This window comes from Pseudonaja textilis, chromosome Z, assembly GCF_049901715.1.
Source record: "Pseudonaja textilis isolate UNSWEBS1 chromosome Z, rPseTex1.2, whole genome shotgun sequence".
Taxonomy (NCBI): Eukaryota; Metazoa; Chordata; class Lepidosauria; order Squamata; family Elapidae; genus Pseudonaja; species Pseudonaja textilis.
Window position 1 is genome coordinate 83430570 of NC_142008.1, and position 15325 is coordinate 83445894.

At 34.4% G+C, this 15325-nt stretch overlaps 1 protein-coding gene across 2 annotated transcripts; it reads right to left on the bottom strand.

Annotated features, from left to right (window-relative positions):
• Positions 1 to 577: 577 nt before the first annotated feature.
• Positions 578 to 15325, bottom strand: COX18 (cytochrome c oxidase assembly factor COX18). Of its 2 annotated transcripts, none has more exons than XM_026717299.2 (6): positions 14816 to 15325; positions 13939 to 14039; positions 8284 to 8447; positions 6897 to 7021; positions 4151 to 4258; positions 578 to 3199 (listed from the first exon to the last, which is right to left on the bottom strand). In XM_026717299.2, the coding sequence occupies exons 1-6, from the start codon at positions 15176 to 15178 to the stop codon at positions 3029 to 3031; spliced, it is 1032 nt and encodes a 343-aa protein (XP_026573084.1). In that variant the 5' UTR covers positions 15179 to 15325; the 3' UTR covers positions 578 to 3028. The 2 variants fall into 2 exon arrangements, with proteins under 2 accessions (XP_026573084.1, XP_026573085.1); XM_026717300.2 differs by having other exon boundaries at positions 6897 to 7018; positions 14816 to 15314.

The following is a 15325-nucleotide window of genomic DNA, read 5'->3' on the forward strand; positions in this document are numbered from 1 at the left end:
AATAGCTCTAGCATTGATATTCCAAGAAATCAAAGCTTCGTCCTGTTGTACTAACTACTGAAATTTCATAGTCCCCCATTATTGTAGCAGGGCAGTGTATCTGAATGAATTGTTTTTAAAGGGAGTATAACAAGTCATAAAATACAGATAACTCTGTATAAAATTAAAATCGGTAATATTAATTTCAAAGAATGTGATGAGCACTTGTTTACCCTTAAATGCACCATGCTCCACATCCCAGCTGAAGTTGCTCTTATGATGTTGAAATGTTGAAGATACAATCAGTAACTTTGATGAAAGTTAAAAAAGGGGAGTTTTGTGAAGAAACTTAACAGACATTCCAGATTAGTTTTTGTGCTGCATTGTATCAAAGTGAGAATTTCACAACTGCATCAATCTCTGGCAACCAAGTAAAATTTACAAGCATATCACCAAAGCAATGTAATATTAATATGTTAACATTTAAATTTTCAAATAACTAGCTCTGTTGCCCTCATTCTTGCAAAAATCAAGACCAATCCATAACAAAATTCACTGGCTGCAGTTCAGTGATATATACAAGGACAGCTAATTCAAGTTTGTTGATTTTAGTAGGCAGTGTTTTATTCAATTGTTTGTGATAATAGTGACAATTCAGTAGTGAATAGTGGTAAATCTTATTCGCCAAAGACACCACATTTACTTAAAAGACATCTTTCAAGCCTCACACAGAGAGTTTGAGAGATCTTGGGAAGACTGTCTGCTGGAGTGGTTGGAAGCAAGTATACATTAGAGAGCCAGTTAGTTTAATGATTAAAGCACCAAATTAGGAACTAGGAGAAACTAGTCTCTCCTTAGGCATGAAAGCTGGCTGATGACATTGAGCGAATTACTCTCAGCCCAACCCATCTCATGGTTGTGAGAAAAACAGGAGGAAGGAGTACTATGTTCACTTCATGGTGAAATGGGTACCAAACAATTTTATTAATACCACTGTTACTTATAAAAACAATATAAGGTGGGATTATAAATATATAAATAAAATAAATAAGGTTCCAAATAGATGGAGACTGTATAAGCAAAAACAGAAGTTAATACCCATTGCAATGGATTATAGGCAGGAGACTATTACTGAAGACATAGCAAAACTTTTACTATGGAAAGTTTTGAAACCTGGCTAATAAGATATGTTTAACAAAAACATTTGCAGACTTTTAGCTTTTTGTATTAAAATTAGAAGACACTGCCACTGAATGCGAATGACATTTTGGCATTTTATACTATGAAGGTAAATTATATACATAAAATAGTAATCAAGGCAAAAGTTGCAATTAAAAATAGTGAACAAAAATACTTAGTTTTTAGGACTTGTGTGTAGAACAAGTCATGTTTCAGATCATATTTATGCAGAAATATTGAACATTCAAAAGGATTCACAAACTTTTAAACACCACCATATAATCAACTTTCTCAAACTTAGCCACATCAGTATTTTCATCCATTTGCAGAAGTTAGATTACTTATGGTACAGTGAAAGCTTGGTTGATGCTGTATCTGTGATGCTGAATAGTTTGCAACAATCCTAGCTCATTCATTTGGGGAAACCTATTTATTGTGAAGCATCTTGTCATGTAAGATCCTATTGCTTTATTATACTCCATGGATAGAAACTTTGCTGCTAGCCACACTGTGCTGTAATTGTTAATTCATTGTGCTCAACTGATCATGAGTCTGATCAAGTCACTGTAAAGTGCTTAACACTATATAGAAGTTATATTTTGTCTACTTAAATATACAGTATGTATAGGTTTAACAGGAAAATCAGAAACACATCCAAGACGCATTAAATTCCATACATGCCAAAAAAGAATGGAAAAACCTGCTTACCACAATAGGTATTTGGGGTACTACTTTTTGTGAATTAAATGTATCTAATGCCATTTTCAAAATTCCAATTCAACAACTGAGTTTTTAAATTATTGGGCTAATTTATTTTCCCTTTTTTATACAGAGCTATGAAGCCAAATGATGACTTTAGTTTTTCTGTTCAATGCAGATTGAAGAGAATGGTTACAGGTTGTTAAACATTTCTTTTCCTTAAAATTTAAAAATATATCCCACATGATTAGAAATATGCTGTCATTGTTACTATTATGAAAGTTCCATTAGATTCTTCTAGATAAATTGTAATTGGTATATGAACAATTAAAGCAATATATACTTAAAAGAGATGCTTCTAAAACTGCAGAGCCAGTACTTTTTGTAAATGGAGACACTGAGCAATTGTCACAAGTCAGTTATGGGCATTGCTAGAAAACAAGGCTGTTTAAGAAAGATTTGTCTTCTTTAAATTTAGATACCATCCCTTATGCAATATCTTCCCTACTGCTAAAATATTTCAGTAAATGTTTCTTAAATACAATAATGTAAATCATCATAGGCATTATAAAAGTATAATTAATATACATTTAACCGCTTCATCTAGACTAATATGGATGAAAAAAACTTGTTTTCTAGATGTTTGCACAGAAATGTGGTCAACTGCAATTAAATCCTCTGAATGGGAGATACTTTTACTGTTAACTTCCACCCCACAAAGTTCTTTTCTGTTTGGCAACTGGGTATTTCCCTATGCGTGAATATACACATCAATATCTGTTGTGGTTAGGATGTGACACAAAAGGATGCGAGTTTTTTCTCTCTCCTAAGTCATTTCTTAAATATCTGAAAATCAGTTTATGATTTTATGAACATTATATGCATATTGAAAAATGCTTGTATTTTAAGCTGCCAAAATAATTAAGAAACAATATTAAAACAATTACATCACCTAGAAGGACAGTGGTTTTTCAAAAACAGCTGCAATATTTAAGAAATTCCATATAAATTAAAAGCATTCACTAAATTGAAAGCTAATATTTTTTAAGACTGTTGTCTCCTACTTGCTGACAAATTGTCTGAAGGGTAGATACAATTTCTCTAATAAAGGTAGCTTTCTAATGCAATTTAATATAGTAAAAAATCATTTGGTTCAATTACAGAGATTATTTCACTTAAGGAAATATTTCGTGTACAAAGCAGCAACAATGTCTTTGTATGGAGTATCTGAATCAGACTTGGTCCGAGGGAGATGGCATAATCTACAGAAAGCAGGAGAGCGCAGCAGAAGGCTATGGGAAAGGCCTATGAAGCTAGAAGATACCCAGTACAAAGCTAGTATCTGAAATAAAAGGAAAAAGAACATACTGATTTTAACAAAGTGAATAAAAGTAGTACTATTGCCAACTAGTCATATTATCTCTCATTAAGAATATCCATAAATGAAAAAAAAAACTTGACTAACATGTTATCCCATTTTCTTCCTAGGAATTCTGAATGATAAAGAAGGCATAATCCTCTAATTTTATTTTTATAATGTATCATATATTAGGATGAAGAATAGTGAATAACCATGGTTCCATGAGATCCTATTCTGAATGTCTGACTGAAATATCTAGCAATTTCCATAGGAAGCCATCTTAAAAACTGAGCTTCATAAACCATTATTTATGTTTTTGAAATTACTGATTTTAATACGTCAGATTGTTTTTTTTCAGTTGCTATGTAGCATAATTCACAACAGTTTATCATCAATATATAAACTTTAGCCCTATCCTGATTGACTCAAAAAGACATTCTTCCAAGTAGGTCATTTATACAGCGAAAGAATATCAATAATGTGATCTGTAGGTGATTTTCAAATTCTGTTTGTGACACATATAAAACTAGTTGGACACAATGAGTTTAGTAGATAGAACATTAATTCAAATCCCCACTTAGCCATCACCCAATGTAGAAAACAGCACTATAAGTATGCTAGCAATACCAATCTAAAATAGCAATAGCACAGACTTATATACCACTTCATAGTGCTTTACAGCCCTCTAGGCAGTTTACAGAATCAGTATATTGATCGCAAGAATCTGGGTCCTCATTTTACCGACCTCGGAAGGATGGAAGGCTGAGTCAACCTTGAGCCAGTGGGAATCAAACTGCTGGTTTTGCAAAGGAAAAACTATTCTTAATAATACAATTCCCAAATGTTCCCAACATTGAACATCCAGTTCAGTGCTGGAAGGAAAGATCTTTTGCAGCTAATATATAATATACTGTACTACCAAACTGTACTTACTGATGGAACATTTGAAGCAATGGGAATCATTAGCACAGAGAGTGCTCGAAAAAAGTTGGTAGCATATTTCCAAAACCGTGATGTTTCAGTTGTTCTTAAACTAAAAATCTGGAAAGACAAATTAGAAACAGCAAGAAGAAATATCAGCTAGGATTATATTTACTGAATGATGTTCTGGACAAATTAGTTGATTATTTCCATATTTACATGTATCACCTGATACACCTTTGAGTTTTTACAGCCACAGTATTCCACAGTATGATGGAGGGCCTTGTGACAGGGAATTACAAGTCAAGAATTAGAAATTTTGATAATCAAACATAATAGAAATCCAGAAATGACCACATGTAAAGTTGCATAATCGGGAAGATTAGGGCAGGAGGTACTGATGTCAAGTAAGATGTTAAAGCACAATTGACAGAACCCATTCTATTAAGATTTTGTATGTATTTTTATGTCCGTGTTTTTTCATTAAAGCAAACCTTAACAGCATAACATATGTTTAACAAGTATCTTTTAAAGTTCTTTTACAAAATTAACATTTTAGAATTCCCAATATGCTAAGTAACATTCTTTATATCAAACTACTCATCAAATGTAAAACTATACTTGCCGCCAACCTAAACAATTTTCTTTCTTTGGCCGAAATTACTCTGTATTCTGTGAATAAATTTTAAATCACTTGTTCTGAAGTCTCACAATAGGCTGTCTTGTTTTTGCCAATTATTATTATGATTGGAATGTCTGAGCTATTTTCAGACTAATGATTCAGGATTAGTCTCTACCTTATGGAGAAATATATAACCATGGGCAATGATATCCACACATACTAAATCAGTTTGTTCCTTATGTAGCCACATGAGAAATGGACTGCAGGTCTACAAATTAAACCTATGTAGGCAACAATCTAGCTATTTTATCAAGATCTACATACAATCTGCTCTGGAAATTAGATAAATTCTATGAGATCTGGAACTAGACAACTTGTTTATACTAAACATTTCACTACCGAGATAAGCAAGAAGGACAAGTAAATATGAGTCCAGCTTCCTGCAGGTAAATTATTATCTCAGTATTGCAATAATAATAATAATAAAAATAATAGAAAATAAAAAAATAATTTCATTAAAAATTGCTCCCATAGGCACAACTTAGGTATGTTTGACAGGAATTATAGATATGCTTTCATGAGGTACAGAAAAAGACAACTGTGTGCCTTATTTTTTAGAATTAAATGACCAAGCAAGAAATGCAAGCATAGTGCTTAAGGAATTTCTTTTCATTTCCTGAATGAAAAGGAACAATTCTTTTGCCTGTTTCTAAATTATCTGGAACAATATCTGGATACCTTGGATTGCCCCCTCACAGCTTTCTAAAACTATTAAATTATAATTTTTTAAGTGAATGAAGGAGAAAAATATTACCTACAGGGGAATAATCATATTAAATTACTGATTACTTTGAATTAAATATTAGTTTGTTCTAAGACTGATTGTTTTTGGAAAGTGATTACCAGTCTGCAAAACCAAATGGGACTCTATGCTCAAAAAAGTTTGATTCCCCCGATTAAATGTATTAATATACATTTGAACTACAGTCTAAGGGATGGAAACTACTATTATATTATCTATAAGGAAGCAGTTAAATGACAGAAGGAAGAACTATTACAGTGTCATCTATCTTGGAATTCTTTGTAATACTCTTCAAAAAATATTAATAGGAAAAAGGAGGAGTTATGATAGCAATATTTATCAGACACAACCATATATATACATCTACACCCTTAATCCAGCATATCTACCTATGCAGCTGTAAAAATAAACCAAAGTGCCTTGCATTTTATTATTATTTTATTTGTAAAAGTAGTTTTGGGTTTTTTTATTTTCCTATGATAAACTTTCTAGAAATTTGAACCCTGGTTAAAAAAATAGGTTGACATGGTTGAGACTGTCAGTAAGTATAGGTATTGCCTAAAGTTTTTGAAGTAACTTCATCTTCTATAAAGACAGAAATTGGCTTTCCTTTCAAAGGAAAGGAAGAAGTTTCATTAATTGTATTATCAGACACTCTACTATTGTCCATGGAAAAAACCTATTGGTTAATGAGAGTCGATTTTTTAAAATAAAGTTGCTACTTCTATTCCTAACATGGTAGCATCATATATCTAAAAGACAAACAAAAGAAAAATCTAGTATAGTTAGCTATCGGTCTCTTTATTAAAAAAACCCACTCCTTCTTGTACCAGTAGTATTGTTGAGTCATGCAGCATACAAATTTAATAAATTATATCTATGCCTAAGGTGCTATCTGAATCTTAAATCTGCAATATAGTCAGCAGCAGTACCAATAACTGCACTTACATTCATATTGTCAGGAGTTATTGAAATCAAGCGAAGGCATACAATTTCCAAATGAAAATTAAATATAAAAACGTTCCTGGGATAGCATCTTGACATTTCACCAAGGTCTGAAAGATAGCAGTGCAAATATCAGCCCTAACTTTATTTAGTGTTATCCTCTCTGTACTTTGTAACTTGTTTAATAATTGGGTGTTTCCAATTCTATATCTACTAACTGTGGACACTGTGCTTGCTTCTCAATAGTCGTTTAGTGTTTTGAAAACTCTGGGGAGTTTTAATTCTATTAATTAGAATTATATAGACAGAATAAATAAATTACAAGCTGTTATGCTATTTGGCATATAACAGTTCTAATCCACCCAATGATTTTATAATATGCCTAATACCTCTACTATCAGTAGATTGAGAAGTCCAAGAGTGATTGGCAAAATCCACGTTGAGTCAGGTAAAGTGAGATCCTTAAACCAGAGTATGCCTCCTGTGGAAAACTGCTGTTGAATTAAAAGCCCTGCTGAAAACATACAAATAATTGGCATATTATTTTTTATTATAAATTTGGCAAATACTTAGGACTTCATTAGTATTGAATAGATACTGAATTTATGCTAGCAGATTTTGTAAAAAGGACTAGCAACAGCAATTTCTGGATGTTGGCTTTCTCCTACTGAATTAGATCTATAAAACTAGAGCTTGATTTACCTTTGGGCTAGACTGAAGTAATAGTTGAGAAATCATTGCAATTTTTCTCTTAAACTCAGATTTTTAAACTACATAATTTCACTGATAATTATACTTACACATTATGCATTTTAAATATTATTCAGCAGCTTCAAAGGTAAATAGGTCATCTGACACAGACCTTTATTATTACTGGACCTGTTTGCCTGCGTCACTCCCTCTCACACATGCAGAGTAATACTCCTGCCTATTTCCTTACAACTTTAAGGTGTTGAGCTGAGAGTCACTCAATCAGTTTTCATGTCTATATAGGCAGTGTTTTTGAATCAGTGTTGATCCTGATATCTGCCTGACAAGTTCCTGCAGTTTTCTTAAAAGATTTCAGAAGTGGTTTGCCATTGCCTGCTTCCAGGACAGAAGGAAAGTGACTGGTTCAAGCTCACCATGCTAGCTTTAAAACCATAATGAGATTAGAACTCAGTCCCCCAGATTTTAGCCTTAGGCTTTAACAACTACACCAAACTGGCTCATTATGCAAAGCTCTCTGCTCACCAGATTAAAAATAAACTGTCAATAATATTAAATGAATAGCTTCTGCTAATTAAATCTTATTGCTCTACTATAATGCACTAAGTTGAATAATTATGTTGGATATCATTTATACTTCTTTCCTCATGCACTGTATGACCTAGAAGTCTGCCTGTTCTCCTGCATAAAGAACAGATGTTAGTGCCTGTAGTCTGGAAAGATTTAGATGGTCCCTCTCTGCTGTTCAGAAGGCTGGTGAAAATCTGGCTTTTCACCAACCTTTGGTGAGAGTGCAGAAGAGTGAGATTCTTTGCTTTATTCCATCTGTCATACTTGCCATTTTATTATGCCTTTGTCTGGCTATTGTGAACTAACCAGTCATTGGGAATCAGTGTACAAGATTAATTATACTCACTTGCAATAATCAACTCCAGAATAAAAATTAGTTACTGGCAAAGCTAAAAAAAAATCTTAAGTCTGAAAAAGAAATGTTTCTTTTAAGAAAGTAAATCACTGAGAAAAGAATTTTAGAAAACACAATTTAAAGCAATACTACAAAACTATTACCTTCAGAATCTCCTCTGCCAATGCTTAAATTACGCAAAGCTATGGAAATAAAGACCCATACTGGAATCTGTACCCATATGATCAGGGTTGTCTTGAAAGGGTGACAATTATCTCGAATGTATAACTCTGAAACTATTCTTTTTATATTTCTCCTGTAGCATGCCCTGGATGGAAAGACAAATAAAAGATCATTTTATAGATTAACTGAACAGTCCATGAACTAAAGTGGTTATTTTTACTGAATTTAGTAGAATTTCAGTACATAGCAAATCAAGTCTACCTTGATTTTAAATGTTGCAATAAGAAGTTTAGAATTAGAATATAGCATATATAGAAATATATTAGAATATATTTCTAAGATAAGAAAGAGCAGCACATTATATTAAAGCTATTCTGGAACTATAATCGTTAATTTTGGACTATTTTTCTTTTTTTTGAAAATGTAACTACCTGTGGAAAACATCTGACTTTCAAGAGCAGTAATACAGCATTTTTATAAGTTGTAGGAGATCATTCAATAACATCATGGCCACCTGCTTTTTAAAATTTTAAGGATGGCAGCAAAAAGCCTCCAAGATTTAAATTATTGATAGAGAAGTAATGGTTAATGACATTCTATTTTTATTCCTGATCACCATAGTAAGGATACTGTAAAATTTTGGAGACTAAACTTATTTATTCTTCATTTCTCAACCTCTTTTTCTTAAAAAGAGATGCCTTTTATATTGTATACCTGAAAACAGGGATTGCATTCTTTAATTGTAATTGAATGAGAGTGACTCTGAGAATCTTTTGGCAGAAAATTGGGCAAATAAATGCTTCAAATAAATTTTGTTCATTATATGTCATAACTGGGAACAGTTCATGGCAGTGTAAAGAAAATATTTTGAATATTCTGAGGGACCATCTCTTACCTATCACATCTACCAACCCATCAGAGGGGGGACTTCTGGTGGCATTTCCGTCGAAGACAGATCGGAGATCACAATCGTGCACAGCTTAGGTCTGTGTTTTACCTGTTGGGATCCACCCTGGAGGGGTGGTGAAAGAGGGGGAGACCGCCAGCTGGGTTGAAGGGAGCCGCATCTCGCCTCTCTGGCTAGGTATACTCCCCTTGAAGATAGGCTATAGCGGCAATCTTTAATGGCTGCCCTGAAGACAGGAAGCTATCCGGGAATTAAGTTTGTGCTGGAGCAGTGAAGTGGTGAGCGGTGTATGATGAGGCAAAATACTTTGGATGTTTTCAAGACAACCCCGAGAAATAAAAGGAAAGAGCCCTCATTTAAGATTGTGGAAGCAGTGATTGGAAAGTAAGAGGAAAATTATAAGGAAAATACAATTGGACTACAAAAGACTGAAATGGAAGTGATATTATACAGAGAACACGTTTTAAACAACAGAATTGAAAATTAAATTTGGAGTATTATTCAGAAATTGGCATTAATTAGGCATTGACTAAATGCTGGACTTGTTCGAATTGACTACATTTAAAAGATATAATAGCTAATGATTGAAAATTAGCGGAATTAATACAAGCAAAAAGAAGAAAAAAGAGAACTTTAAAAAGTGGAAAGTGAAAACTGATGTAAGAGCGCCACCTAATGGCTAAAGGAATTTTCTTCTTATGATTTTATGGAAAACTACTGGTCTAGTATATGTGTGAATGGGAAATGAAATAAAAGACTATAACATAACAATAACCCCGGAAACATAAAAAAGATCACAGCACAGGAACAAGCGAAGATATTATCTTGGGACTGTTTGGTGGATTGGGACTGTGACAAAGAAACAGAAGGATTAATAAGAGAAATTGAGAGAAATGGATATTTCTGGTAAAGATTAAAATAGAAGACTCTGGCTTTTAATAAAATATAGAGTAACTCAATTGAATAAGTAAAATGAATGAAATATGTGAAGAATTCAGATTGGAATTGCAAAATTTGAGGGGAATAATAAAAGAAAGTATGGAACTATGGGATATATTGGCAGAAAAACTAGAAATGGCGATGCAGTTCACAGAGGATCAAAGAAAGTCCAAGGCGGAGGGGCTAAAGAAAGAGGAAACCAGCAAAACTTAGAAAAGGGAAAACTGGCTAAAATTAGAAGAAATTATAGAGCCAAGAAATTAAGAGACGATGGTTAAAGATAAAATAAAGGGGGGATTTCACATGGAAATATATTTTGATATTTTTAGAAATATAGAATGGGGAGTTTTGAAGTTTAAAGTTTATTAGGAATTACTTTTAAAGTAATTATTTTAAAAATAAACAAATAAGTTTAATTGGAATTAAAGTGGAATAAGACCTCACCGTAAGAATATTGTATAATTAAATATGAGAAAAATGATGATAGAGTAAGATAAATTACGATGGTTTTATTGTTATTAGATCCTTTTATTTTTACATATATTACATATGAAATAGAAAATGTAATTGATTATACAAATGATATATTGTAAAGTATTTACAATGAGATTCTTATAGTATGATTAAAAAATGATGAATGGAAATTAAATATAATTTCATAGGAAAAATTTGGTTAAATGGAAACAAAGAGGAAATATGGTATGTGTGTGTGTGTGTGTGTGTATGTAATGTATATGTATAAGAGAGAGAGAGAGAGAGAGAGAGAGGGAGAGAGGGAGGGAGGGAGCGGGAGCGGGAGAGAGATGGGGGCAATCCAACACTGCTGGGGAATTAAATCCACGGAGGAAATTTGCATGGCTTGACTGCTGCAGAGTGAGCTATATCAGGAAAATGCTAGATAGTACTGTGCATTCAAATGTTTGTCCTGTTATGACTTGAATGAAAATGGATTGGAAATGGTATTTGTTGCTTGCTGACAAACTTTCATAAGTGTGAAAATATCGGGGGGGAAATGCTAGTTACACATTACTCTTAACAAAGACAAAACATCAGGACTTTGGATCCTCTCAAACCCAAAGGATGAGAGAGGCCCTTCTTTTCCCTTCACTCTGCCCCACAATTCCCAACCTCGTCCCCCCAGGGAAGCTCCCACTTGCCCCCTGCCCCCCCCCTCATTCAGCCAGAGTGCTGCCTTCCCTCCCCAGACAGGCCAATCCCATATTCCAGAGCTGTAGTAGTCACAGGATTGACCCTTTGGTCATCCAGGAACAGCTGCCCCAAAGAGCCAGTGCTGTGGCTACTACAACTCTGGAATATGGGACTGACTTTCCTACCACCATCAGTCTGCCTGTCTGCATTTTCCTTCACTCAGACTGACCAGGCTTCTTGAGAGAAGGAACACAAGAGGTTCCTGGAAGGCTGTGTGTCTGGAGCAGGTGCTTTCTCTTGGGCCTCCGGCCCAGAGAAAGTACCCGGTCTGGACACACAGCACCCCAGGGTCAAGCTAGGTGGATGCTCTTTTTAGGTAAGTTTGACCTTAACTTTATTTTCTTTGACTGTAATATTAATGGCATCAAACAAATTGATTTTGACAACTATCATTTTTTGTTTGGTTTTAGATTCAAATGGTTTCCATAATGAGTGAAAAAGCATTATTATTATGTATTATTATTATTATGCATTATTATTAAAGGCTTTTTTCTGATAGCACTTCAGATTGCACAAAATAAAAAGCCATATACAATTGGAGAAGATTTAATTGCATGTTACAAGCCTCTGAAGAAGTTTTGGGAAAGCAGGCTGTCCAGAAACTGAAAGCAATTCCTATGTCCACTAACACTATCAAGCGCAGAATTGGAGACATGGCTGAAGATATTGAAAATCAAGTTATAAAAATGGTGAAAATGCACCATTTTATGCAATTCAACTTGATGAATCAATAAAGGTAAGTAACAAGGCACTTCTCCTTTGTTTTGTGAGGATTGAGTGTGAAGGAGAGTTACAGGAAGAACTACTTTGCTCGCTCAACTTGCCAGGTAAAACACCTAGCTCTGAGATTTTTGAAGCACTGAACAGTTATTTCCTTGAACACGGAATTGAATGGAAAAAATGTACTGGGATTTGTACAGATGGTGCCACAAACATGACTGGACATTGTTCAGGAATTGTTGCAAAGGTGAAAAAAAATGGTCACCCAGACATTTTGTCAACTCACTGCATTATACATCGTGAACAACTTGCAATGAAAAAAATGTCCCCAGAACTACACAAAGTGTTATCAGATGTTATTAAAATTGTAAATGAAATTCGACACAAAGCACTCAATTCTTGAATGTTTGAGGCACTTTATGAAGAAATGGGTTCTTCTTCTTCACACTGAGGTGGGATAGCTGTCAAGGGGCAAAATACTAAGCCGACTGTTCAACCTGCACGAAGAAGTGAAAGTATTTTTCTGCCAACAAAATAATCCAAAATTTCTAGAACTCTTGACCAACGGTGAGTGGGTAACCAAGCTTGCATACCTTGCTGATATTTTGTTGTTGTTAAATGAACTAAACTTATCTTTGCAAGGACAATTTCAGGATGTGTTCACACTACGAGGTAAAATGGATGCTTTTCAAAGGAAAATATTGTGGCAAATGCGGTTGGCAGAAGATCTGCAAATGTTTTCAAATTTTGATGAGTATATGAGAGAGAAAGGTGTCAACTGTCAGGTGGTAACCATTGTTCAACAGCACTTACAGTCACTCACAGAATCTTTTGGTCGTTATTATCCAAAGAAACAAGATCCCAGACATGGCAATATGTGGATAATAGATCCATATGCAGGAAAAATCGAAGATAGCAATTTAAGTATGCATGAAAAAAAAACCTTCATTGATCTATCATCCGATGACCATTTCAAAGCTAAATTCTGGTCATCCATCACAAGACCTCATTTCTAGCTCTCCATAAAAAATGAATTCCTATTGCTGAGTGAAAAACCAATGAAAATTTTGGTTCAATTTTCAACAACATATTTGTACGAAAAGAGATTTTCATCTGTCACAGCAATTAAAACTCGGTACCGGTCTCGTCCTGAAATAACAACTCTCCGTCTTGCAGTAACATCATTGGAGACAAAAATCCATAAACTTATTTCAAACAACAGGAACAAATATCACACTAAAAATGTGTAATATTTAAATGTTTCACTATTTTGTAATAATTGTACTAACTTTAATAATTTTGTTACAATAAATATTTTGTTGATTAAGCGCTTATGATTGTTATAATTAAATAAGCACATATATATATATAATTTTTTAATAATAAATTTATGTTTAATATAAAAAATTAAAATTTTTATATTAAATATATTCTTTTTTAAAAATTAGTATTAGTGGGCCTCAGGATTTAAAAGTATGAGTTTGGTGGTCCCTGAGGTCCAAAAGGTTGGCAACCCGTTGTAAGCCACCTTGAGTCACCATGGTGAATAGGTGGCAATACAAATCTAATAAATAAATGAATAAATAAACAAATGAGAAAAGATCAGAAGACACAGTTTACTTAGATCTCTATGAAATGCAAATTAGAAAATAGACAAATACTGTAGATGAAAGAAAAAATAGAAAAGGAGGCCAAATCCCAGAGCATTTACTATTTGTACAGTAAGGTTACTGTACAAATAATAGGATATGGTACAAGCATCTTATAAATATATATCTCAGATAACCAATCCAAATATGAAATACTAAAGTATATTGGTATTTTATTGTGATTATTAGACACACAGTTCAAGTGATCTTACCTAGCCTCCTTTTCAGACCAACCGTATTGCTTTGCAGAAACTGAAACTTCATAACGGAGCTGTTTGGCTAAATATTCAATTTCAGGGTGCAGTTTTTCTAACTAGCTGAAAAGACACAGAAATCTTAGTTATATAAAGTATATATTTTCTCAGATATCTTCTAAAGATATATGCTTCTCCCAGTCTATAGGTCAGCACCTTAACACTACACTATACACCATGTGACATTTTTCACACGATTTGTGTTAAGGATATCTTCCCTTCTAATAGAGGTTTTAGTGTATATCATAAAATACAAACAATTAACAGGAAAATGAGAAATTTTACAGGGCTTCTGGAAGATGACAAATAGGATGAATACACTAAGAAAAAATATGCACAATAAAAAAGAGAAAAAAAGGAAAAGGAAAAGAAGAAACACAGATATTTATCCAGACTAATGAGACCTTGATTATAGAATTAAACGAAATATATTCCATAAATCTCAATGCATCTATATCTGCATATCACTTCATGTATTTAGTACTATTTCTAGATGAAGCAAAGTGAATATTACTCGCTAGAAGCTCAAGATGTGCCCACATGGATGCAAATCCAAAAAAGTCCGATTAATGATCATGCAGGTTCCACCTTCTTTGTGCTACACCCCTTTCACAAATACCTAAAGCTCTTAGCAGAATTTGGACTGCTTGTCTAAATTTTACTGTTTATATGCTGTCACAATTCAGCATCACTCAGTGCAAAAAATGTGCACTTTCTTCGGGAGCATCACCTGTTCCTTTAATATCCACGTTTCGTATTTAAGAGCACATTTCTGTTAAGGAGACGAACCCTCTTCTGCAAGTGCTCAGTGGCAACCCCTCCTTTTAGAACTCACGCGGCTGACGACGCGCTTCTGGAGGACGCTGAGAGGAAGGGTAAGGCCAGTGCGCAGGATGGCGGTAGCTGCCAACACTGTGGACCACCAGGGCAGCCCGGATGCGGCCTGCAGAGCTATCAAGCCCGATTCTACCGTCGCGACAGGTACCGACGAAGAGAGCATCTCATACCAGGTCCCAACCCAGGAAGGGTCTCTGTGGCTTTCTTCGACACCCCCGGCGGGCGCAGGCACACAAAGGAATCGAGCTCCCCCACAACGGTAAAGGACGTCGAGGCAGGAGCGGGGGCGCAGCCCGTAGGCGACCCTAACAGCCATTCTAGCTCCAGCAAAGGACACCATCTTGCTGGCCAGAATGCGCATGCCCTCAGACGAAAAGTCGCTTTGTCGCCAAGGCTTAGGCTAATATTTGGCTGGGTAATTCTAGGAATTGAAGACCGCGCATCTTAAAAGTTGGTAAAGATTAAGGAACAACAGGCGTTAGCTTTTTAAAGTTCCGGTTCCGATTCC

Bases quoted from the DNA above. Each gene is read 5' to 3' on its own strand.
- COX18 (XM_026717299.2), bottom strand. From the start codon at position 15,178: ATGCGCATTCTGGCCAGCAAGATGGTGTCCTTTGCTGGAGCTAGAATG. The intron at 4,259-6,896 runs GTATTAGGCATA...TTGTCTTTCCAG, and splicing joins TCAATCTACTGATAGTAGAG to ATTTTTAGTTTAAGAACAAC. The intron at 3,200-4,150 runs GTAAGTACAGTT...CTTTTATTTCAG, and splicing joins TTGCTTCAAATGTTCCATCA to ATACTAGCTTTGTACTGGGT.